This window comes from Cebidichthys violaceus, unplaced genomic scaffold, assembly GCF_023349555.1.
Source record: "Cebidichthys violaceus isolate CVI_PGR_0920_01 unplaced genomic scaffold, fCebVio1.0.p SCAF_23, whole genome shotgun sequence".
NCBI lineage: Eukaryota > Metazoa > Chordata > Actinopteri > Perciformes > Stichaeidae > Cebidichthys > Cebidichthys violaceus.
In genome coordinates, this window is record NW_027176406.1 from 4,122,614 (window position 1) to 4,147,710 (window position 25,097).

General features: G+C 41.4%; 1 protein-coding gene across 4 annotated transcripts; it reads left to right on the forward strand.

Moving 5' to 3' along the window:
* Positions 1-668: 668 nt before the first annotated feature.
* mpp3a (MAGUK p55 scaffold protein 3a) lies at positions 669-24,301 on the forward strand. Of its 4 annotated transcripts, XM_068718580.1 has the most exons (20): positions 669-841; positions 8,210-8,275; positions 8,395-8,513; positions 11,538-11,615; positions 12,047-12,127; positions 12,322-12,459; positions 12,586-12,667; positions 13,819-13,904; positions 15,019-15,093; positions 15,347-15,543; positions 16,784-16,848; positions 17,741-17,761; positions 18,794-18,835; positions 20,198-20,263; positions 20,922-21,077; positions 21,252-21,332; positions 21,421-21,514; positions 21,603-21,711; positions 21,960-22,088; positions 22,685-24,301. In XM_068718580.1, exons 2-20 carry the CDS (start codon positions 8,239-8,241, stop codon positions 22,862-22,864), a joined length of 1,836 nt encoding a protein of 611 aa, XP_068574681.1. In that variant the 5' UTR covers positions 669-841; positions 8,210-8,238; the 3' UTR covers positions 22,865-24,301. The 4 variants fall into 4 exon arrangements, with proteins under 4 accessions (XP_068574681.1, XP_068574683.1, XP_068574682.1 ...); XM_068718582.1 differs by lacking the exon at positions 20,198-20,263; XM_068718581.1 differs by lacking the exon at positions 18,794-18,835.
* Positions 24,302-25,097: the final 796 nt, after the last annotated feature.

Below are 25,097 nucleotides of genomic sequence, written 5' to 3' on the forward strand. Positions count from 1 at the left end.
ATGCGCCAAATTTCAAGAGTTGAACAGTAGCCCAAGCACCTTGTTTTCGTGCTCAAAGACGTACGATGATGAAAAGAAAAAAACATTAGAACAGCAATAGGTCCTCCACTCCGACTTCGTCGGTGCTCAGGCCCTAAAAAAGATTTCCTATTGTGTGATGCAGATTGTGGATTCTGGAAATGCTTTATAAACTGCTGTAAGTGATGTTAAATGATACTATGTCCATCTAGCTTCATAATTCGGTTAATAATATTTCAATTTTTAAATCTATAATTCATAGGTTAGGACTCTGCAAATATTTTTAATACATGTCTAATAATTTCTAATACATTTCACTTGTGTTGTTCTTCAACATAGTGTAAACAATTTTACTGAAATTAGTCCAAGCGACATACATGTGGGGGTCCCCGTTATATTAGGAGTCCATTGCTGAAAAAACATTGAGAATCTCTGCTCTAGGTTTTTAATACATGAGATGCACAATCTGGTGCTACAGCATCTTATAGGCAGCAGGATACAAAATCTCAGCTCTTCTATAGCATCCTAAATCCACTGATGTGGCCAGCGAGAGCATCAGCGATGTACAGTACATGGAGGAGGGTGGTTAGGGGAGGGGCTGAGAGAGGGAGAAAGAGAGGGAAAGAGGCGGACACTCAGCGGCAGCAGGTTTGTGAGAGCAGCAGCACAGAGGAGGAGGAAGAAGGAAGGAGGAGGAGGAATCAGAGCGAGAGAAACAGTGTGGCTGCAGTCAGGAGGGACACAAACACTGAGAGAGAGAGAGAGAGAGAGAGAGAGAGAGAGAGAGAGAGAGAGAGAGGAGGAGATACAGAGAGAAGAGAAGGTAAGTTAGCCACAATTGTCTGTTTAATGCCTTTGTTTCCAGTGTGAACACGAGGTGTCTGATTCGCTGCTATTCAGTGTGTATTTTCCATTTCATCCTCCGTCTGCCAGCCAACGGCATGCTGTATGTAGGGAGATCAGAGTGCTGTAGCACTGCGGAGAGATGGAGGAGAGAGAGGGAGGGAGGGAGGGAGGGAGGGAGGGCCGGCATTATGCTCTACAGACAGGAGGAAGTAGGAATAGAAAGAAAAACAGAGAGGAGGTGAAACAGAGGGAAATAAACATCTGCCTGGGCTTTGCTGTTAGTGGGTGGGTGTCTGGGGATCGGGGAGGGGGGCTGTATAGCATTTGAGTGACAGCACAGGAGCGTGTCAGCTGTCAACATCTGTAGTCTTACCTCCATGTTGGAGATGATATAAGTTTTTGTTGGACCACACCCTTTGAGATTATATGATGGTTTTGTTGTTGCATTTGGTGACGGTGTGAGTCTGGGAAATGTGTGTGTGTGTGTGTGTGTGTGTGTGTGTGTGTGTGTGTGTGTGTGTGTGTGTGAATGTTGGATGCTGGCCAAACATGCTTAGTGTTTCCTCCCATTATTGTCAGGGCAGTGGATTAGCTGCGTGTGAGCGGTGTTCAATCTCGACCTGGAGAGGAGTCCAGCCAAGGTGCTCGATCTTGTACTGACCGAGATGTTGTCACTCTGAACTGTGAGTGTGTGTGTGTGTGTGTGTGTGTGTGTGTGTGTGTGTGGACATGTATGTAGATATACTGTCCACCAGTGTGTGTGTGTTAATGTGCCTGTGTTGTGTCAGTACATGCATGTGAGAAATGCTTTACTACAAGAGGCTGCAGTGCTAAATATTCCTTCTGCTCCTGGCATCAGTCCTCGGTTAAAATCTTCGCCGTTTGGTGACTGATACAGAAATAATGTCCTCCACCATATTGTAAAAACATGTCGCTCAGACAGGAGCAGTGTAGACCCTCGTCATCTGGCAAAGTGAAATAGTCTCTGAAAGACAGCCTGCTTAGAACAGCTTGACCGAGCATTTGTTGTTTTAGCGTCTCGATGCCAAGGCATTTTCACAGCATTGTAGATGATGAATTTTCATAAAGAGCAATGACGATTGAGAGGGTGTTTCTCATGATCCCTATAACCTCATGGGCGGCACACAATAGTCACGGCAGATGGCACATTTTGTGTTGAAACATCTTTTAGATATACATAGAGGGCTGAGGCATATTCTAGCAGCACATAAACAATGGAGATGGTCCTCCCAAGAAGAATGACCGCATCAGTCGGGTCACTGAAACCTCAAGCAGCTGTAGTGGTTATAATGGGAGGAAAGGAGGATAATAGAGCCAAAACAAAATGTTTGACTTTAACACAGGAGTTTGCTGTTTGTTTCCTGTTTCAAACCAACAGACAACATTTTTTTATTTTTTAAAGCATGATCATGATCGTCCCCTTAGCGAAGTAGTCATTTAAACCCAGCCGTTGGAAAAGGTAGGCCAAGTGACCCCCAACATCTATAGCCCCAACAGCTATAGATGTATTACTGTGTTTAGATATAAAACATATTGAATTGTTTTACTATTCTAAGTCATTGTGTCCCGAAATAACTTACAAAAGGCTCCCAAAGCACTTACAAAATATGCAACTCAGCTGTATACTACTTACTGTGTACTTCTACTTCATAGGAAAACATTGTACTAATACATTTACACAGCAGATTCATATTTTATCCACAAATATATAATTAATTATTAATAATTTAACCATCTAGCATTGTGAAAGCTGCCCCTTGAACAGACGTATTGTCAATTTAGATACAGTGTGCCAATAAGGCCTCTCTTCTACTCTGCACTTCAAGTAAACATTTGAATGCAGGACTTTTGTTGTGCGGTATTTCGTTGTAGGCCTATACTTCTATTTCAGAGGAAAACATTTACATTTACCTGACGTGCTTGTAAGTAACAGTTAAGATTCTCAATAAGTGTTCAGTTTATCCAAATAAAGCCTATTTTGAAATTTTGTTTTCGGAGGTTTGAGAGCCGTTACAGGGCCTGCTTTCAACGAGCCGCCGAGTGCTGATGGTGTGTTTTTCAAAGTTTATTCATGTTGAATGTGTTGCGTTTCCAAATTGCACCAAATTCCACTAAGCACCTCCAGTATTACACCTGCTAAGTGTAACGTAGACCAGATGAGCAGTTCTATATGCGAAGAATAAACTTTTTGCTTTATAGGTAAATATATTAGTAGATGTGAACCGCAGCCTCCTTTACACTTATCCATCCAAACCTCCTCCCTTAAAAACTATAGATACAAAAAACTTATTTTGTATATCCTCAACCTGTCACATTTTTACATGAAATTAAAAATGAAATGGCAGCAGGAGCAGAACCTATTGCTATTTTCTCTGTTTTTGTATTGTATATATTTTAAATTGAATATCTTACAAATTTTTGACATTTTCCATGATTTTCTGACGTTATTTTGCATATTAGATTATTATTTTTAATTGCACAAATTAATGATGAGAAGAATCATCAGTTGCCATCCTAGAGCCAACACAATTCTTTGAGGAAAGAGGAAAACCCACACACTTGCTCAGTGTCAGTATACAGCAGTGGCTACTCTGTAGTATCTTCAGAAGCTCTTACGGTTCAGGTCTTACTGGATGAGGCATCAGAGAGACTTTAAGAGACCTGATGAAACTCTTGGCAGTGTGTTTATCGCTGTGAGGGCCGACTTATACCCTGCTGAACCTGCTGACGTCACACCACCTCCAGGGCCTGTGACTGAAAAGCAGGAGAAACAAGCTTGTGTGACAAATAAAAAGATGAAACAGAGACACAAAAACTGGGGGGGGGGGATCACATGTGGATGACCAACACTAAGAATAAGCATTCAGTGGTTTACAAATATCTTATTTAACACAGGATAATGTCGATAATATAGTGGCAGTGGTACTAACTGCTGATCCGTCTGCATTTTGAGCTTAATGTGTCTAGATGAAGGTTATATGACGAAGGCTGTTATCTGATCAGCTGACTTCTTCTGACCTCACCGGGGCTCCATCATGTTTGTGTGAGCTGCAGCTAAGCTCTTAACTAGATTTGAACTGAAAATGTCATTTGTTTTGCTGGGATGCAATGCAAAAAGCATGTTTGAGTCTATTTTTGGATCACTGACGTTTTGATGTTTGTAGTCAGGTTTTTGCAGTGATGTGAGATGGTGCTTTCTGAAGGCCTGTGTGAGCCAGGGGCATCTGTTCATAGTTTTAAAGGGGCAGTGAGAGAGAGCTGTCGCTAATCAAGCACACAGGACATACCAGCATTTATAATCGCAACATTTCAGTCCAAAATAAAAGGGTACAGACTTAGCATTGCACTCCTGTAATATTATTGGACTCATGATGGACAGTTTAAAACAAAGGATCAGAGTCATCACAGCAGAATCAGAGGTCTTTTCTTTTTTTCTCTCCATGCATTCTTCTTCCTTGTTAAAACCTGGAAGCTACATGACCCATAATTCAATTCTACCGGCGACAAATATGTCGGAGATTTGGATGTGCTATGCTAGTAGCGGCTAATGTAGCAGAGATGAGTGGCGAGATACAAAGGTACAGAACTCCACTTCTCTAGATTTATTATATTTTTAAACTAATATATATCAGCCACAAAAGGCTTTATACCTTTTTGTTATGCAGTGGTACTCCCCAGGACCTGTAAACAGACTTTGATGTGTAATATCAATGCTTTTTATTTCAACAGAGTTTGTTTGTGAATCTATCTGGAGCTTTCATGTGTATTTCAACTTTGGTGAACTTTGGCACATAAATTTGCATTTCTGATTACTTACAAACCGTCTTTTCAGTGCTGACTTTTATCGGAACGGACAACTGGAGAATCCAAAATGAAGAAAACTATCATATCCCATTAGCTGTGTTGTGCCGTGCAATTTTCATTATCCATTTTGCTTTGGCATTGTTTGTACGATCTACTCCTGTCTCATGACTGACTCCCAATATGTTTCCTGAAACTAACTGTTAATTTATAGTCCAAGTTGTGGCTGAGAGCACAATGGTCACTATGTAATCAGTGTTTGGTGCAAAGGCTGCTGCGAGAGGTTTTATACAGTTTTATATGATGTGTCTAGATACAGGCATTCATCAAATTGCAACTTTGGAAAATCAATGCAGATTTTTTTAATTTGAAAACTTCAAGCATAAATTAAATTGACGTTTGTTCCTCAATGAGTCAAACTCACTACTACCTCAATCCATTCCCTTATTCCTTTTAAACCTAACCCCCCCATGGGTGCCACTTAGAGGTGCTCACACAATGCCTCTCTCTGAAGACCTCACCAGGTAGATGTAAAAGCAGCTCAGAGGATGATGTCATCCTCCCACGACTCTTAACTCACTCGGCTGCTGCAGAGGGAGGTGTAATGAACCACAACCTTTTGATTGTTTTATTATTGGTGGAAGTAGAAAAGAAGTGGATGATGAAAATAATGGTGAAAATAATGATATTAGAAATCCACATCAAAGGGAGATTCTCTAGCCATGTTACCAGCCTTGATTTTGGAAAGTGTTTGTGGGTCAGAGAGGGTTGTCCTCTTAAGTCATCACAGGGTCAGGCTCTGCCCAGTCCTCACGGTCCTTTTCAGAGTCAGGCATCAAGATGTCGTAACCCTATATAGTCCAAGAGTTTATTAGTTATTTGAGGACCTAACTATAGATTAGAGTACATTATTACTGCGTACTGTTGCCATGGATTCAGTAAGTTATGCCGTGGGCTACAACATTGTTGTTTTTATGAGCCTAAATTTGTTGACATTTTGGCCCCATTTAAAGTATGCTGTAGTAGCTATTAGTTCTTCCTGGTTGCAATGTACCTTTGGATGTACAGACAACCATCACTGGATTCATTAGACACAGATTTATGGAGATTTATTTGCAGTTTACTTCCTTTTAATAAAAACAAATATTAACAATAATGTCAACGTGTTCTGTTTAGGAACACGTTGACATTCTTTTTTTACTACAAATAAGGATGACTAATGTGAATCCTTATTTATAAAGGACGTTTTTTTTTTGCTGAAGATTGTTGTGGGTGACACAAATCCATCAGTGAACAGTGAAAATTGATATACCGAGTGAAGCACTTTACCAGTGAAACTACAGTATATTGATAATGATGTTTTTTTCTTCCTCTGAGTTAAAAATAGTGATGTTATATGGAGAAAATCCCAGCTGACACACTTGAGAATAAAGAGACTCTCTTGTGTGTTGTTCCCACTGATTCTCCTGACGGAACAAAGAATAAAATAAGAGCTGCCTCCCTCCTCATCTTTTCCTCATCCCTCTATCTGGCTCTCTAATATCCTCTCTGTTCATTATTCATGAACTCATTGCTGTCTCGGTTTGTCTGTGGTGCGGTTAATCATATTCTGAATATTTACCATCCAAGCACAAGGATATACTTTAGAAATGCTTTAGGAGGAGGGAAAAAATTGCAATCTTGCATTATAGAAACAGTAAAATACAATTTAGGGTGCTGTACTGTGTTCTTCATGAACAAGCTCATAGAAATACATAAGCGAACAACTGTTTGCCTTGAAGTTGCAATGTATAGGAACTCCTTCCTTCCTCCCACTCATCTGGGAAGATTCCCACCCCAGTGCCAGTCACTTATCTTGATGGACTGTTTGGGAAACTCAATCTTCATCTGCTTTGTCTTCCTCTTCTAACTCCTGTTCCCCTGAGTGTTTAGTTTGTCTGCATTTCTAATCCCAGACCTGCTATTCCTCAACTGTCCTCTACCTGCCACTGCAGAGTCTGCATACCACCTGACCAAATCATCTGCCTGCACAGCTGCTTCACAATGAACTGGATATTCTTTGTCAGTTGTTTCCAGCCTTGTTCCTGTCCCGGCCATCTGGTCTTGTATTTGAACTTAGTTCCTTCATGTTGCTGTCTGCAAGCTGCTTTTACCCCTCTGATATACACCTGTTTCTCCAGTCTGCACATTAGCTTATAGTCTGAAATAATAAGCACTGGTTAGCACGCTATTTTACCATTTCACAAGTCAATTCAATATTGCGTTGGTGCATGAGTTTTGTTTCTCTCCTCTGTCTTCAGATTATGAAAAAAGTAAAAATAATTATAGGCTATAGTTGGTTGTTAGCTTTCGTGTTTCTTTCTGTATCAATCAGTCAGTGTTTCTAGATTGATTTGATATGTTCCTGCAATAACTGCTCAAAGAGTGATCACTAAACACTGACAATTCACAGATTTGTAAAAATTATTATTGATATAAGCGCTACAGTCTCTGTGCAAGGTAACACACCAAGACAAGATGCCTCATCTTGGCAGGCGTCCATAAGGTGACGGACACAGTAACATGAACACCAATGTACCGAATACCTCACTTTTAAAGCTTATGTTTATTTTACACATACAAAGCAGACAAGCACACTACTGTCAGGTTAAGCTTCTTTTCTAAACAGTCTGGATAAAATACAATTTCTGTCCATATTTTCACAACCTTGCCTCCACATTTTTGGAACCCCATACCGTCTATTGTTGATGTTTAACACAACTCATTCAAACATGCTAATACTCTTTATTGCAGCTTTGTTGTGTTGTTTTGGTTTTACTGCATTTTCCGGTTGTTTTGTTATCGGATCATAGTGCGATATGTTGGAGTCTGTGGTTTATGTTATTGACTTGTGTTTCTAGTGGCAGGAAGTATGGAGAATATTGAGTGGAGTGACAAGGATATTGATCTGTAGGGGCTGCAATAATCCAGCAGTCTGTGCGGTACTTCAGCCGACTGTAGCAGTGTAGATCTGTCAGCTTATGAATATAGATATATAAAGAAAGTTATTGTACAGTATATACTGCAAAAAATTAATTTAGTCCTTTATGGAGAGCTAACAATTTTCTGAGTATGCAACTATAGACTGTACTATATTATAGAATACTGTTTGTGCCAGATGATCCTGTTCTCCTGCTCTGTTACACACAAACACACAGGGCCTGGTGAGAGTCAGTGTGATTAATAGTACCAGCAGGGGCTGTTTTTCTTACTTGTACGGCTCTATAATGCAAGCCGACTTGCACATACGCACCTGCATGTTCACAGATGAGGTAACTGCACTGCAAAATGGGAAAATGCAGCTTGGATGTACAACATGAAGCCTACAAGGAGATGATAAATGGCTATAAATACTGCACAAAAACACCATTACCTTTTTATTATTTTGCTTTTTGCTATTTGTGAGAATATCCTCTCAGAAACTGAAAGTATCTGTATGGAATGTTGATTATAATTACAATAACCCCCCCCCCCCCCCTTCCAGGTTTCCTCCCCTCCTCACCTCACTGACCCATGAAAGAAGCCATGCCGGTCCTCACAGCAGGAGCGGGTGAGATGAGTTGGCACAGATGCTCAACACATAGTGTCCCATACTGCTTGAAGCTCGCTGTGCTCCATCTGTTCATGTTCATTTACATGCTGGGTTTTTCTTATACCTTTCCACTGTAGGGCTACATGAAACGTTGGCCCTGCTGACCTCTCAGCTACGGCCCGATGCCAATCACAAAGAGGACATGGTCTTCCTGAAAGATGTCTTCAGTGAGCGGAGTTTGGGATATCTCATGAAGGTGAGGAATGGATCATAATCCATCTAAGTCTGATTCTACAAGTTATTTACATGTAGATGTAATATGCAGCAACGTACCACTGAATGTATGTACAGTACATGATTTAACAATGTGCTCCAAAAAAAGTTTCTTTGAGAGAGGAAGAGTGGATTCAATTATTCTTTTAAATCTTCCTATTTTGTTCAATAACTTAATTTGAAAATGATTCACTGTTTTGATTTTTTGTTGTCTGAGCTGCCTCTGCTATAATTTGGGTGTGGTAAAGTTTAGGCAGCTAAAACTACAGTACTTGTTTATTGTTAGGGAAAAGATTGTGGATACTTGGTCGGCTCAATGCAAACAGTAGAATCTCTGCTGACCCAACCGTGCAGCTACCACAACCTCCTGTAAGACATTTGTTGGCGCTCCATCAACATCTCACTGCTTCGAGGAAATTGTAAACACAAGTTCTCTTACGCATGAGAAAGGAAGACCAATGGAATTTTGTTTTTAAGGGGTAGGCAACTATATGATAATGCAAGATACTGTAACAAGAGCAACCTTTTGGTAATACAAGTTCCCTAGAAGGCTTTATGGTAGGAATTCATTTACTGTGCAGGCAGATTTGAGTGAAAATGTAGTCGTCATTAGTTTAAGATAATATAGACAATGGAACTTTCTACCAAAGAGGTATGTCTGTGTCCTCTCTGATTATTTCCCTTGCATTCAGTAAGTGAGATATCTTAAAAAAAAAAAAGGATGATTTTAGTGATATTGGTAGAAAGGTAGCCCAATGAGTACATTTAGTTCTTGGTGCAGATCTCAACATTTTTGAAAGGATTGTTAGATTTGATAACATTATTCGTATTTTCTCATGAACTACAGTCTATATAACAAATTAAAATAGGACACATGTATCCCATGACTGTCAGAGAAAATTTTAAAACTTCATAGTAATACATTTCAAGGATTGTGCAGTTTTAATGGAGACATTAACTCTTTTTTTAATGCACAAAAAACAGCAGTTTTTATGCCTATGGTATAATTTTGGATGAGCTATAAAGCAGTTTTTTATGCGCTGGTCCCTGTTTTGTTTGTCTCTTACACGAGGACGCACATTCCTGCCAATGGATTTATATATTCTACTGATCTGTAGATGGTGTTAAGGCACCAAGACAGGTACAGTTGTGGTCAAAAGTTTACATACACTTGTAAAGAACATAATGTCATGGCTCTCTTGAGTTTACAGTTATTTCTACAACTCTGATTTTTCTCTGATAGAGTGATTGGAACAGATACTTCTTTGTCACAAAAAACATTCATGAAGTTTGGTTCTTTCATGACTTTATTATGGGTTAACAGAAAAAGTGACAAAATCTGCTGGGTCAAAAATATACATACAGCAACATGAATTAGCAATTTTGGTGACTTAGAAAGTTGTGTCAATGAAATGAGCTTCATAGCATGGCCTCTTAACTTCTTGTGAGTGATTATGAGTGACTACAGTTGGTGACTTCTCTGAGGCCATTTAAATAGGGCTCATTGGATACAAACGCCCACAAACGCTACAATGGGAAAGTCAAAGGAGCTCAGCATGGATCTGAAAAAGCGAATCATTGACTTGAACAAGTCAGGAAAGTCACTTGGAGCCATTTCAAAGCAGCTGCAGGTCCCAAGAGCAACAGTGCAAACAATTGTTTCTAAGTATAAAGTGCATGGCACTGTTTTGTCACTGCCACGATCAGGAAGAAAACGCAAGCTATCACCTGCTGCTGAGAGAAAATTGGTCAGGAGGGTGAAGAGTCAACCGAGAACCACCAAAAAGCAGATCTGCCAAGAATTAGAAGCTGCTGGAACACAGGTGTCAGTGTCCACAGTCAAGCGTGTTTTGCATCTCCATGGACTGAGAGGCTGCCGTGCAAGAAGGAAGCCCTTGCTCCAAAAGCAGCACCTTAAGGCTCGACTGAAGTTTGCTGCTGATCACATGGACAAAGATAAGACCTTCTGGAGGAAAGTTCTGTGGTCAGACGAAACAAAAATCGAGCTGTTTGGCCACAATGCCCAGCAATATGTTTGGAGGAGAAAAGGTGAGGCCTTTAACCCCAAAGAACACCATGCCTACCGTCAAGCACGGTGGTGGTAGTATTATGCTGTGGGGCTGTTTTGCTGCCAATGGAACTGGTGCTTTACAGAGAGTAAATGGGATAATGAAGAAGGAGGATTACCTTCAAATTCTTCAAGATAACCTAAAATCATCAGCCCGAAGGTTGGGTCTTGGGCGCAGTTGGGTGTTCCAACAGGACAATGACCCCAAACACACATCAAAAGTGGTAATGGAATGGCTAAATCAGGCTAGAATTAGGGTTTTAGAATGGCCTTCCCAAAGTCCTGACTTAAAATCCCATTGAGAACATGTGGACAATGCTGAACAAACAAGTCCATGTCAGAAAGCCATCAAATTTAACTGAACTGCACCAATTCTGTCAAGAGGAGTGGTCAAAGATTCAACGAGAAGCTTGCCAGAAGCTTGTGGATGGCTACCAAAAGCGCCTAATTGAAGTGAAAATGGCCAAGGGACATGTAACCAAATATTACCACTGCTGTATGTATATTTTTGACCCAGCAGATTTGATCACTTTTTCTGTTAACCCATAATAAAGTCATGAAAGAACCAAACTTCATGAATGTTTTTTGTGACAAAGAAGTATCTGTTCCAATCACTCTATCAGAGAAAAATCAGAGTTGTAGAAATAACGGGGAAACTCAAGAGAGCCATGACATTATGTTCTTTACAAGTGTATGTAAACTTTTGACCACAACTGTAGCAGTGCTACAGGGATGAAGACTGCTAGCTAGTAAACATGGATGTAGACAATGCAGGATGTGTTAGACCTCAGGGATTCACACAGTGCATTTTGATGAGTAACACTGAATGTAAGCATCACTTTTGTTTGTTTACAAGAAAACTCCAGGAGGCCTCTCTAACCTTCAGCTTGTCCTGTCCATTCCCTCTTCTCTAATAAACCACATGTGCTTGTGTTACAGATTCACGAGAAGTTGAGACAGTATGAGAGACAGAGTCCAACACCCGTCCTCCACAGTGCCTCTTCTCTGGCAGAAGATGTAAGTTCATCTCTCTCACACACACACACACACACACACACACACACACACACACACACACACACACACACACACACACACACACACACACCCTAAATTACTTTTCCACTTGGGCACAGCAGTCAATAACAATGAGTTAGCTCCGACAGAGAAGCAATGCAGGTATCAAAAGTGAATTTTAATGTTCTCAAAGTGCTGAATCATCCCAAATGCTCTTCTAATGAAACTCCATATCCTGCTGCTCACCAGTTATCAGCGGGGAAACTGCTGACCTTAGCTGCTCGCTCCTTATCTTCCTCTGTGTGCATGTCTGTTGTGTATCCGACTGCATCTATGCATTTATTCTACAGTAAAATGCAGCCTGCATTACTGGTATACACATGCATTAGTTCGTACTAGGTCAGGGCTCATGTGTGTTTTGTGACTGGCAGGTGGCAGAGGAGCTGCAGAGCGGACCAATGAGCACCGAGGAAAAAGAGCTGCTGCACCTGCTGACGTCACCACATCTCAAGGTAAAAACCCTTAGACTTTTGTTTTTGGTCCTAAAATAGTATAATCATGAGGAGATGAAGCACCAGTGTTTATTCATTTGGCCAATTTTCCTGTCAGACATTTTATTTGCGCTGAAATTCATCTCTGAAGCTGGTAGACGGTCAGCTCAACATCAGCACTGAATTTTCAGCGCATCTGTTTTCTGTCCCATCAGGCCGTTCTCTCGGTGCACGACACCGTGGCACAGAAGAACTTTGATCCCGTGCTGCCGCCGCTGCCAGATGACTTTGAGGATGAGCTGGAGGAAGAGTCGGTAAAGATTGTCAGGCTAGTGAAGAACAAGGAGCCTCTGGTGAGTTGTGAAGGATGAGAGTGGAGAACATAAGAGCCTTCACTATATGAAAGAGGAAGAGATTATAGGACTGAGACCTTTTGTTCTTTTCAGTTAATGATCTTGTATTAACTGTCTGTACTCCAGGGAGCCACCATCAGGCGGGATGAAGCCACTGGGGTGGTGATCGTGGCTCGAATCATGAGAGGAGGTGCAGCTGACCGAAGCGGTAAATTGTGCTTCTTCTTCTTCTTTTGTCACCCTGGGCTTTCTACAAGCCGTGTCAGACTACTAGACTACAAGTATCTGCAGTTCCCAACCTTGTGGTGGTACACTGATGAAGGGCAGTGAAACTATAGTAATAATCTGAGCAGAAAAAAATGTGATTGAACTGCTGCCGTTCAGGGCTGTAGCCATCCATTTTATAAATAATGAGGTCATGAGTCCAATTTGTTGCTGGACATTTTTGCCATTGCTGAATAGTTCATGAAATAGGAAAGACTCATGGATGACATGCAGAAAGGTTCCTGCATGGAAGACAGCCAGAACTTTGCAGTAATGTAGCACAGCTCCCAGGAAACTGAGCTACATGACGCCTCAGGAGGCTCCTGATGTTTACTGCACTTTGATGGCATTTGTGTTCTTGCAACCAGTGAAAATTGGTGACACTGTTTCACAAACAGAATAAGCAAATATGCATGTATGTAAGGAACAACAGATCAAACCTGATACTGTGATGAGTGAGATGCCACAAAGCCACAGTGATAGAGATGCAGCAGCAGCAGGGGGAGAAAAATGAGAGGGATAGTGCGGTTGTTGCGGAAACCTAAAGCTCACCACAACTCCCTAGAGAATCAATCTCATGATAGATACTCAGCAAAGATTCTTTCATGAGCGTTACCATGGAAATATCAGCCACATGCAGGTGTATGTGTGCGTGTGTCGGCATAGGAAACATGCATGCTGGGAAAGTAAACCAATCATTAATGTCATGCTGTGTTTTCTTGTTGCATCAAGTGATGGAAAAAGTTCTTGTCAGTGTATAGACAGAAACCTTAGAGAGATTTCAGAATTAGCCTCAGGTCTCTTTGTAAATGCATACATTATATACGTTATATATATCATACGTTATATGATTACTCAATAGTGTGTCTGCTATATGTGCGTCTCTGTCCTGAGGGGAAAGTATTGATCGTACTGCTCTCATCCTTTTATTTCATTGTTGTGGCTGCAGCTAATGAGATCCCAGCTGATGATAGACGTGACTCGTATCTGTAGATCTGACAACAATACTGATGTTAAGATGTGAATCAAATACCCCAAAGACCCAGTGTGTACGCTTTGATTGTCATTGATGTTTTTGCCCACTCGTCCTCACAGGTTTGGTCCATGTAGGAGATGAACTCAGGGAGGTCAATGGAGTCTCTGTGATCCAGAAGAGGCCTGATGAGATCAGTCAGCTGCTGGTAAGACAGACAGACGGACAGTTCTGCTGTATAGTTAGAGAAATACTGGTATAGATTTACAACATAGAAATACTCGTAAAAATAATGTAAGACTGGGTACAAAAATGTATTTCCTGACTTATCATGATTTTCAGTTGAATGATCCCATGTTCTCAGTGTTGTGCTCAAGTTGTCGACTGCATTATGAACGTATATACGTATATATATTTTTCTTTTTTGTAGTCAATAATTTTGTAATGATATCATGAAATGTTTTTTTTTTCAATTTATTCTATCATTTGTACTTTTAAGCAATTGTGTATATATAAAGTAACACATATTTGTAATTATCTGACATAAGCCAGTCGGGAGATCATGCATACGTCCGTGTGTGCATCTGTCTGTCTGTCCACAGCTAATTTCATATGCTGCTGGACACATCAGCCTTAAATGTTTGTGCTCATTTATGACTGGTTGCAATGATTCCCAACTTTTGAAAAAAAAAATATTTTATTGACTGTTATACCAAACAGTTGAAGTATGACTTTCTTAAATACTGTAGATCAGCATGTAGAAACGTGCTCCTACTTTTTTAGATTTATTGCAATGGAATCTCAAGTCACTGATCCCCATGAGGCATCCAAACATAAATAAATGGTCAATGACATATTTAGAAAATCACTTTTCGCACCCAACAAAAAATCTCTTTAAAGAACCATAACTTAATACACCAGTTCTATACTATTTGCTATGATCCAGTGTTTTTAACTGAGCCAAGTTAAATATGTTGATTTGTGTGTTTCTTTAGTAGAAGAGACAGAAAAGGCTCTGGCCATGTTTTGCTTATTCAGGTTCCCTGTATGTATTTGCCCCAGACAGAAGCAGTGCTAAATTTAGTGGTGGGTAAACTACAAACTCTTTAGGATCTGAAGTCTTTAGGGATCCCGGTAGAGGTGATTCATCAGCTAAAATGTTCTGTCCATCTTTTATTTATTTATAAACAGGTTGCACTGATAGTCCAGTAAGATCTACCTCAGAGAGCCTTTTGAGTGAAGAGAAGTGAGTGTTTGTCTTTAATTTAAGGCTGCAGTCACACTCCTCTCTCCCCTACTTCCTCTGTCTATTTGTGATCTAGTCCCAATCCCAGGGCTCCATCACTCTAAAGATAATCCCTGCCATTAAAGAAGAGGACCGACTGAAGGACAGCAAGGTAAGATGAAGCATGAGAGACTGAGCGTGCTCAGTGAAACTGTAGCTGATTGGAAACAGTCTGAAGATAGTTTGAAGGAAAAAAATAGAGTAATTTTAGTCTTATTTTTGTCATTTTTGCTGTGGTATTCCAGATTAATTATTCCTTAAATGACGTAAAACGCTGATTAAAATGTTTTTCCTGTTAAAAGTTTTGTCCCTGTTTATTTACAATGGTAAATATCTAAATATGTAGTTCTTGTTTTTGATTCCAGGTGTACATGAGAGCCTTGTTTGACTACATCCCGTTGGAAGACAAGGCGACGCCTTGCCAAGAAGCGGGACTTCCATTCAAGCGGGGAGACATCCTGCAGGTCGTGACCCAAGACGACCACACTTGGTGGCAGGCCAAGCGTGTGGGAGACAGCAACCTGCGGGCCGGACTCATCCCATCCAAACTGTTCCAGGAGAGGTAAAAGCACCCAGGGGGAGACGGGTGTCACATCATGTATCTGAAAAACCTGTGGTGTAACCTGATAAGTGCCAGCACTGTACTGTTCACCCATATTTATTTTATCCAGCTATTTGTAATCTGTCAAATCCACATTTGTGTGTTCCACTTTGAAGGGTCAACTTTGATTAGATGGAGCATCAAAGCAGCGTGGAAAAAAATAAATCGAAACGCAGCCTTGAATAGGCGCATGCTGATACTGTTAGTGTCATAATCTGTCAGTAGGATGATCTCAGCTGGCCGGGAGATTCCTGCCAAACACTGCAGCGTCTGTTGGATTAATAACCACAGCTTAAACACAGAGAAAGACGCATGGCTGAGGGGTATCTGAGCTCTGAAAAGCCTACATGATGTGTTTTGTAGGTTAAACAAATGTTCAGGATGATATAACACTTCATTTCTGCTGATGCTGTGGGTTCCTGCTGCACTGTGGGTTAAAACAGTGATGAATGGAAAAAAACATCTTTTAAATGCATCGCTATGACTTAACAAACGTAGCATAAGCTCACGTCTGCTTACTCACAATATGTTGTGGATTACGGAAAGGGCCTGCCGTGCACCGAGCTTGAAGTCGCTGTTTCTATATTTTTTTTTTATAAAGTCAATCAAACGGCTACAAAGAGATGTGAAACCACTACAGAGAGAATCAAAACTACCTCAAAGTGACACAAAATTACCATAAAGAGATGTAAAAAGATCACAAATAGATCGAAATGACGCCAAAGAAACACAAAATACCACAGACACAAAAGAAGACGAAGAGACCTTACACAACCACAAAGAGACATAAAAAGACCTCGAAGAGATCGATAGAGGCGACAACAATGAGACGCAAAAGCACCACAGAGACCACATAAAGATGTTGAGACATAAACCAACCACAAAGAGACACAAAAATAAGACAAAGAGACCTACAACAACCACAAGGAGGCCGTGTTGTTTGTAGTGGTTTTGTGTCTCTCTCTGTTTGGGTGTCTTCTTCTTATGTAGGAGGGGTGGCAGCCCAGTTTGTTCCCAGGGGCCCGTTGTCTCATAATCTGTCTATAAGTGTTTTATTTCCCTCTCTCTATCATGTTTAAATCTTCTGTTCCACCTCTTTGACATTCCCTCCTCACCTTTTGCTTACTGTGTATTTCTGACCTGATGATTCTCCTCCTGCCTCCATCCTCTCTGGCTCTTTGTTTGCTGCGCATTTCTCCAGGCGACTGGCCTACAGGACGAAAATGGGCACACTTCCGAATCCAAAATCCCCTAAAAAGCCCGTCTGTAAGTTTCTGCTTCCCAGGATTCCACTGCATCTTCAGCATTATTTCATAATCACAGTTTACTACCTGCAGCATCTCTCAGTATCAACTCGTCTTTCACTACTAATGTACTCGGTCACTGTCATTATAGGACAATGATATCTCCGCTGGATAAATGCAGTAATGTTTTCATTGACATTTATTGAACTTTTGTGCTGGTAATTGGCATTTTCAGAGGCATTAGTATTCAATGTCTGTCCTCTCCATGCAGCTATGTAGGCATGTTTTTAAAAGGGATGAGAGAGAGATAGAGAGATGGAGGGGCACAGAGACGGAGGGAGGGATCACAGTTATGAATTAATCTCTTTCATGTTTGGTCCATCTGGCCAGCGAGCAGCTTAAGTACATCCAAAAAGCGTTACAAGCTGCACCCACTGAGAAACAAAGCCTCAACAATACAATACACTTCTCACTTTCTCACTTGATACTGTAGACGCGGCGTGTAAACGGCCAGGTGAGTGGGTAATGTGAGTGGTGGCTCTTCGTGGCGCGTAAGCTGCAGGCGATCCGATTAGGCCTGAGCCACGGGGAGACAACAAGAGCTTAGCAGTGTGGCAGCTAGCCCTGTCACAGTACGCCACGCAGCAGCAAGCCTGCGGGGACTCTTCTGTCTCGGCCTCCCTCCGCGCTCCTCCAACCCTCTGATTAATTCCCCTAAATCCCAGCAGGGGCCCTCTTTGTCTGTGACGTCATTGACGATGGCAATAAATCTCTTCAAATGTTAAATCCTCATTTCATAAATTTCCAAATATCATTCTTTTTATCTGCCATCTACACACCAAAATGACCTTTAGTTTTACCGACTCTAATGTTTTACGCTCTCCTCCGTTTCTCCTTGTTGCAAACTATATCAGATGACCAAGGATGTGATAAAGGTGGGTACGTGTGCAGAAACACAGTCACATCCTCACACACAGCACACAATGGAAAATGTTCATAGAGGCCTCAAAGCGTGTGTGTGTGTGTGTGTGTGTGTGTGTGTGTGTGTGTGTGTGTGTGTGTGTGTGTGTGTGTGTGTGTGTGTGTGTGTGTGTGAGAGAGGGGGGGGGGGGGGATTTCTGCTGCTTCCAGCTCAATTCCTCCCCTCCTGCTGTTAGTGCACCAGACTAGAATAGAGATTCTTTGCCTAGCTTGTGTGTGTTTGTACCAGGTGATGTGCAGGCAGAACCGCATCCCTGGAGACTTCAGCCCAACCAAGCAGAGCTTGTTAAAGATAACAATAGCTCCTCTTTTCTTTTGCGTCATCCTCAGGCTCCATTATCTTTTGTTATGTGTCCCCTCCTTATCTTTTAGTCTGCTGCCGTTTCAGCTGCTGTTTTCAATGTTGTTTTGTCCTGTTTTTTCAAATTTTTCTAAAAATCTGTGGATACTGTCACACATTAGATTTGATGAAAGAACAGAATTCCGATGTAGATGAGTAAATGTAAACATTTCTCTTTTGTTTTGGAATTGCGGATTTCAAAGAGTTTGTGAGACAGTTTGTACCTCAGCTGTGAATCTTTGGGGAGGCGAGGCTTGTGTACGTGTGTGTGTGTGTGTGTGTGTGTGTGTGTGTGTGTGTGTGTGTGGGGTCACAGAGACTCTGCTCACAGCTGGCTCCTTTCCAGATGAAGGAGAGCCATCTTTCTCCTCTCTTCTCCTCTCCTCTCATAATGTCAAATCTCTGTATCAAGCCTTCGTTAGTGGCTGTTACCTCCAACAGCGTTCCTTCGATATCTCTTGGCTGCCCGTCCGCTCTCGCCTCCTGCTGTCTGCCTGCCTGCCTGCCGCCTGTCTGCCCCGCCTGCCCTCTCCAACGCCCCACGGCCCGCCCCCTCTATAACTCTTCCACCTCCCCTTACTCCTTAACTCTTCCAGGTCTCTTACCCTGTGCTTACCCCCTCTTTTCCCTGCTTGCCTCCCTACAGAGGACTGTGACTGTGAGGGCTATTTCAATGGACAGTACATAGGTGAGAGCGTGTACATCTTTCTCCACCTCCTTCTCCCTATCTGCTCTTTGCCTGCTGCAGCCTGGCTGTGTGCTGGTTCCCTGGATGCTTCTGGGCTTGGGGGTCAAAAGGACTGCTTGTGTAGGGTTGACTTGTCTGGGGCCGGGGGTTGAGGGATAAAAGGAGGGGGCAAAGGTTTCCATGGGCGATGGGTCCAGAGACAGATGCCAGAGGAGGAAGATGGATGAGGGGAGACATATGCAGGTGTAGAAAAAAACCTTACAAGTGTTTGTTTCAAACGTGAAAGGAAATATCATAGAAAAATATGTGTAGGAAGTATCGACTCACACTTCTGAAGGTGCCAGTAACAGATCTCCCTCTTCAGGGACTCCACTGCATACAGTGATAAGAGGTAACGGTGTCAGATACCACAGTATAAAAGCAAAACAAACGTAGAATGTACTGCATTAAAAGCAAAGCAGTGATGGATTTGGTAGATAAAGTACAGCATTTTTGCTTATTATTTCTCAGTTTCCTGAAACTAACTCCCTTTTGGTGCTACTTATAGGGTAAAGAAAGACAGTGTTCAATTGGTACACTTCATCCAAAATAATTGCGAGCACATGGAGTATTTTAGTAAGTGCACAGCATGAATATAAATACATAAAAATTCACTTATATTGAAGTAGAGCTGTTCTTTCAAGATAATTCCTAATTTAGTACCAAATAATAATTATTCCAGGACACTTTATTGTATGTTATTAGGAAAGTATGGGAAGTGAGGTTACTTATTGCATCATATCCTGATTTTCTCTTGCTTTAAATTCAAATCGGAGTGGAGAGAATACATTAGTCCCCTTTATTCTCAACCCCTTCCACTGGGCTCTCCTCCCTCACCCTTCTTCAGCCCAACCTGACCCCCATTTACTCCCCCCACATCCTGTGAGCTGCCGGAATGATGATGAGCACAAGGAGCGATCTAAACACAGCTGAGAGCTTATCAGCACCTTCTCCCTGTAACACAAAATACCTTATTAAAACAGTATTTGTGCTTTCTATCATGCACTCTGCTTGGAGCTGTAAAACCTTCCCCTCCATCCCTTCGCCCACCCCCCCTCCACCTTGCAGTGTTTGGATGCTGGTAAACCTCCCTCCCTTCTGCCCTGCATCTAACTAACTGCCCCTGCTGCTGTGCTGTGGTCAGTGCACTGCTTCCCCTTTCCAACTCCCCCTCCCCACCCCCAAAACACCCTCCCCCCAACACCTTCATGAGGGCCCTGCTGCGTTGGACGCATTGCACACTCAACCAGGCACGTTTGCTGCTTGTTCACCCTGTGTGGAGGTGTGAGGCTGGGTTGTGTGATGCTCTAACGCCAGTTATAGTCTCTCCTAAGTGTAAAGCAGTGGCGCCCTCCTGTGGCCAGGTGTTTTCCTGGGAATTTTATTCAGGTACAGTGCCCAGCTCATTCCCTCGGGTACACACCACTGACGGAGGATACAGACAGTCCTGGCCATGGGAGACCCTGATTTGCTGTCACTCTCTGCTGATGTGGTGTTTCTCAGGGCCAGGCTGTCCTGTCTGTCCTGCCTCAGCACTGTAGTCTCTTTCAGAGCAGCATGCCTTGTTTGGACCATATTGTTGGAAAATTGTCTATTTTGAATTTTTGATATCTTTTAATCACTTTAAAAAAATGAATTAAGGAATGGTTTGCTTAAAACAGTCTGCTTCACCTGATGTCTTTATTATCAGCTGCATGTATTCCTATTTTTAGTTGAAGCATGACGTCTAATTGGCTCAAAGTTCAGCTAACATCTCACACTATCAAATATTTACACTTCAGATAAGAGTGAGCTATTTTAATCCTTGTGCACTATTTACAAAGGTTTTTAATGCATGATTATCAATGGTTGGTCTTGACTCGAAAACATTCCTTTGCATTTGCTCACATCGTTTTTAAGTGCAAAACGATTGTATCTGCATCATGGAAGTGAAATAGTGTACTCGTGTTATTTAATATTGAGATAATAATTTTATGGCTCATGTCATCTCACGATACACCTTTTTTGTTCTGCTCCTCCTTTCGTCCCATCTCTGGCCTCGCTGTAGCTGGTCTACGGAGGAGTTTCCGGCTGAGTCGCAAAGACAGACAAGGATCCTCCGGAGAGGGTTCTGATCCTGGGGACAACGATTACCTGACTTATGAAGAGGTGACCCGCTACCAGCAGAGGCCCAATGAAAGGCCCCGTCTGGTGGTTCTGATCGGTGAGACTGAGCCACTGAATGGCCTAAAAATGTTCTCTGTGATGAAAGTGACACCTTGTGGATCAAAGCATGTGTTACAACCTACCGATTACCCATTTCTTGCAGCTTTTTCAACACGATGATGCATGTGAAGTTAATTATTTTCCTCTCCTTTAAACACACAATCCTGCGAAGGATCTCTTGGAGCACGAATCAATGAACTCAAACAGCGGGTGATTGCTGAAAACCCACATCGTTTCGCAGTGGCTGTACCACGTGAGTCATATGTCGTACACACTGTACCTATTAATGAACCAACATTACACTGTACATACAAGTAAAGTCCTCCTTTGTGTGTTCACAGATACTACCAGGCCTAAGAAGCCTCATGAGAAGGAGGGGGTGGAGTACCACTTTGTTACCAAACAGCAATTTGATGCAGATGCTTTAAACAACAAGTATGTTCACACTGATACTGTGTTGCTTTTGTGTAAACGCATATGATTTGTATCCTGCTGATGTGAATGTTTTGTTGTTTCTCCGCAGGTTCATAGAGCACGGGGAATACAAGGAAAACCAGTATGGCACAAGTATAGAGGCTATCCGCTCAGTACAGGCCAAGAATAAGATGTGTGTAGTGGATGTGCAGCCTGAGGTAAGCATCATGTTGCAACCGCTGAGCACATCTCAATTTATGACGATAATCAAAATGTATCACACAATCATATCATGTTACATGCTACAGATCCTGCAGCAGTTTGCTGAGTGTAGATGAGGGCAGGCAGTCGCATCAGATCTGCTCACTATGTGGAGTGTCGGATGTATCACTGTTGAGCCTCTCCGATCCTGTCTGATTTGTGACCTCTGTTTGCTCTATTGTATGTAAATCCACCATCACTCCAGGCCCTGAGGAGGCTGCGGACAGCAGAGTTCAAGCCCTATGTAATATTTGTCAAACCTCGTGTTCCTGAGAGCAGACGTCGTCGCAGTGCTGCAACTTCACCAGGAGGGGGAGAGCATGGCCGCATTACAGTGAGTCCTAAATGTTCTGTCGCAATTCAAGAGCTTAGATGGTGTTGGATTCTATTATCTGAGTGGACCAGAGGTATTGCAAGTTGCCAAGTTGTATCTAAGGTCCGTCCTATTACCTGGAGCAGTGAATGCATTTTCCATTGCATTTATGGAATGATAATGATTGATCCAGGTAGTTACCAGATTACCAGGGAAACAGAGTGAATGGCTGGTGAATAAAGTTTGGATTTTGTTTGGCAAATGCATGAAAATATAAATGAATGGTCTCAAGTTTTTTTTCTTTGGTCAGTGACCATGGTATAAGTGGGATAAACCTCTTCGAGGTGTCCGTTATCAGGAATTAATAGACTTCATTAAGGTTCTGTCCTCCACGTCGTCCATTAATTCTGTCAATGGACACCTCGTCGGGCATTATTCAGTAGGTAAAACACTGAGAACATTTTGCTTGCAAGACTTTATTTATAGCTGAGTATGTTCACCGTGTGTTATTAGAACTTTTACTTAAGTAAAGGATCTGAATACTTCTTCCACCACTGAATTGCTTTAGTAAAATTAACTGGTTTAAACTGTATAAAACATTTTGCTTTCTGCAACAGGACGAAGACCTCCAAGAGATGCGTCAGTCTGCGGCTCAGATTGATCAGCAGTATGGACACCTGGTAGACCGGATCCTGATCAAGGAGGACTCAGCCAGTGCCTGTGCAGAACTTCGAGGTATCTTGGAAAGGCTGGAGCGAGAATCCTTCTGGGTACCTCTCAGCTGGGTGCGGACCTAAACTTCCCCCCCCTGCATCTTCCAGAAGAACTTCACCGCCAACCCCCCCCCCCGTAGAGGATGGTGTCGGAGGAATACCTCATTGTCTGGAGCCCATAAATCAGTCTTACTGATGCTTCAAGTCATATTTATTCAGGTTTGGTTTAATTTATTTATTGACTTAAAAAACAAGGGATAGATGAAAGTTTGTAGTTAAAGAAGTGTTTTATTTCTCACACGATCACTCTTTCAAGCTGCATCGTTCATGAGTGTGTGGAAGGTTTGTGATCCCACTCAGAGGATTGCTGTCAGTCAGCTTTATTGCGACTCTTGTTGGAGTACCTTTAGTACCATGTTTTTTTTAGGTTTACAAATTTATTCAACTCAAATCCAATATCAGAATGCTTCCTGTTAATTCGTGCTGCTCATGCATCTAGTTCAATTTTAGAACGAATCATACATTCAGCTGAACAGGAGAAATTGATATATAAAGTTAAGTGAATGTCATTTGAAACTGTTTTTGCAAAATCTAATTTCCACATATGGGCAGAAACTAAACGATATCCAAATGGAATGTGAGAATTTTATTTTCTACAAAACTGTTTTTAGGAAATGCATGAAAACTGATCATTTAATCTCAGATGTAAATATTGTAAATGTTAACTCCTCATGTGCCAACGAAAGATCTCGTAGCACTTCGATGCAACCTGTTTACCTTCGATCCCTGGGAACCCACATCTGTTTGTATGTAGAATAATGCTGTGCACAAAGTATGTGTGGATGGATGTTACAGTGTATGTCTAAATACAACAACCTGAGATGCTCCTTTTATGTACAGGAATGGGTTTCGTACAGTTTCCTTGCACATATCCGTATTTTTGACTACAGAAAAAGAGGCGGGTACTAGATGTTTTCTTTGATAATCAGGGTTTTGCTTTATTGTCAGAAACAATGTGGAGGTGGGAGACGTAATATCCACAGATTTCAAATTAGAATTGAAAGAAAATTAGAGAAAATAAGTCGTCAACTATCAGTTAATATTTTGTGATTGAGTAAAATTTGTATTTATTTATCAAGCAAAAATGACAAACATTCCCTGGTTACAGCTTTTCAATTGCAAAGATGTCTTCTTCTGTTGGTAAACTGAATGTCTTATAGTCTTTTCACACACAGGAGAAATTATTACAGAGACCAATATTGGCATTCTAGTGTAATATCAAGATAGACTTAAGAAAAAATTAAGTTCACATTTTGAAGTTTGGATAAATTATCACTTCTACACTAACATTTTGTTGTGTGCGGTTAAAATGAAGCAGCTTCCAAATCCCTTTTAAACACGCATTTTAAATATGGATCTCTTCATGTTCTGTATGAACCCAGAATGTTGAGTTTGTAATGTGACCTGTACAAAGTGCCATAATAAAAGCTAGCTGAGTCAAATGTTTGACCTTAAGTTTTTGCTTTACAATGTTTGCCCCCCCTCCTATGCAAGCCTGCAGTGGCCTCTAACATTTTAATGTTGCAATGTTTAATGTTTGTGTGTTTACCCCTCAGCTGTTCTCAGGCCTCAGTGCAGTTCATTTAAATGCATCTAAAACTTGGCTCGAGTACTCTGCTTGTGTCTACAAGAGCACTGCACAAATCACATCTCGATCAGCGTTGTTTACCAGGTGGTCTGCACCAGGGAGAGATTATTGTCACAGTTATAGATTAGTCAAGAACAAATCGAAGCTCTGGAAAGAATTTAAATGCACTTCAGAAAAAACAGAAAGTTAAGTTCAAACCATTTAATTTCTCCTGTGGTCCCCCACAGTCATTAGTAGCTTCTGAAGAAGCTAAAACATTTTTGACCAAACTTTGATTATGTAACATTTTCAAATACTAGATAAGTAAGTCTTTTCATGCCACTTCTTCTACATTTCAGAGAGAAATACTGTTATTCTTACTTGCAGCTTAAATTTAGAAGTTCATATTTTTGCATACAACGATAAGAAAAGCTTATAATATATGTCTTCTTAGAAATGACACTACCCAACAGTGTATAGAAGTATAGTTGAAATGGTTAGTCAATTGCTTTTTATTTGAATAATAATAATAATTTAAAAATAAACATTAATCCAATAATCCATAATAGTTTTAAACAAACTTTCAGGATGATTCCACTTCAATCAACTACAACAATAAATCCAGCTTTTACATTAATGCGACAGGAGTAAAGAGTACAAACAGTCACAGGGTCCATCTTCCTGTGTTGA

What these genes read in the sequence shown, in the direction of transcription:
- mpp3a (XM_068718580.1), top strand. Translation starts at nt 8,239, where the DNA reads ATGAAAGAAGCCATGCCGGTCCTCACAGCAGGAGCGG. An exon ending in AGGTGCAGCTGACCGAAGCG is followed by an intron (nt 12,668 to 13,818) that starts GTAAATTGTGCT and finishes TCGTCCTCACAG; the next exon opens with GTTTGGTCCATGTAGGAGAT. An exon ending in GAGAGCATGGCCGCATTACA is followed by an intron (nt 22,089 to 22,684) that starts GTGAGTCCTAAA and finishes TTTCTGCAACAG; the next exon opens with GACGAAGACCTCCAAGAGAT.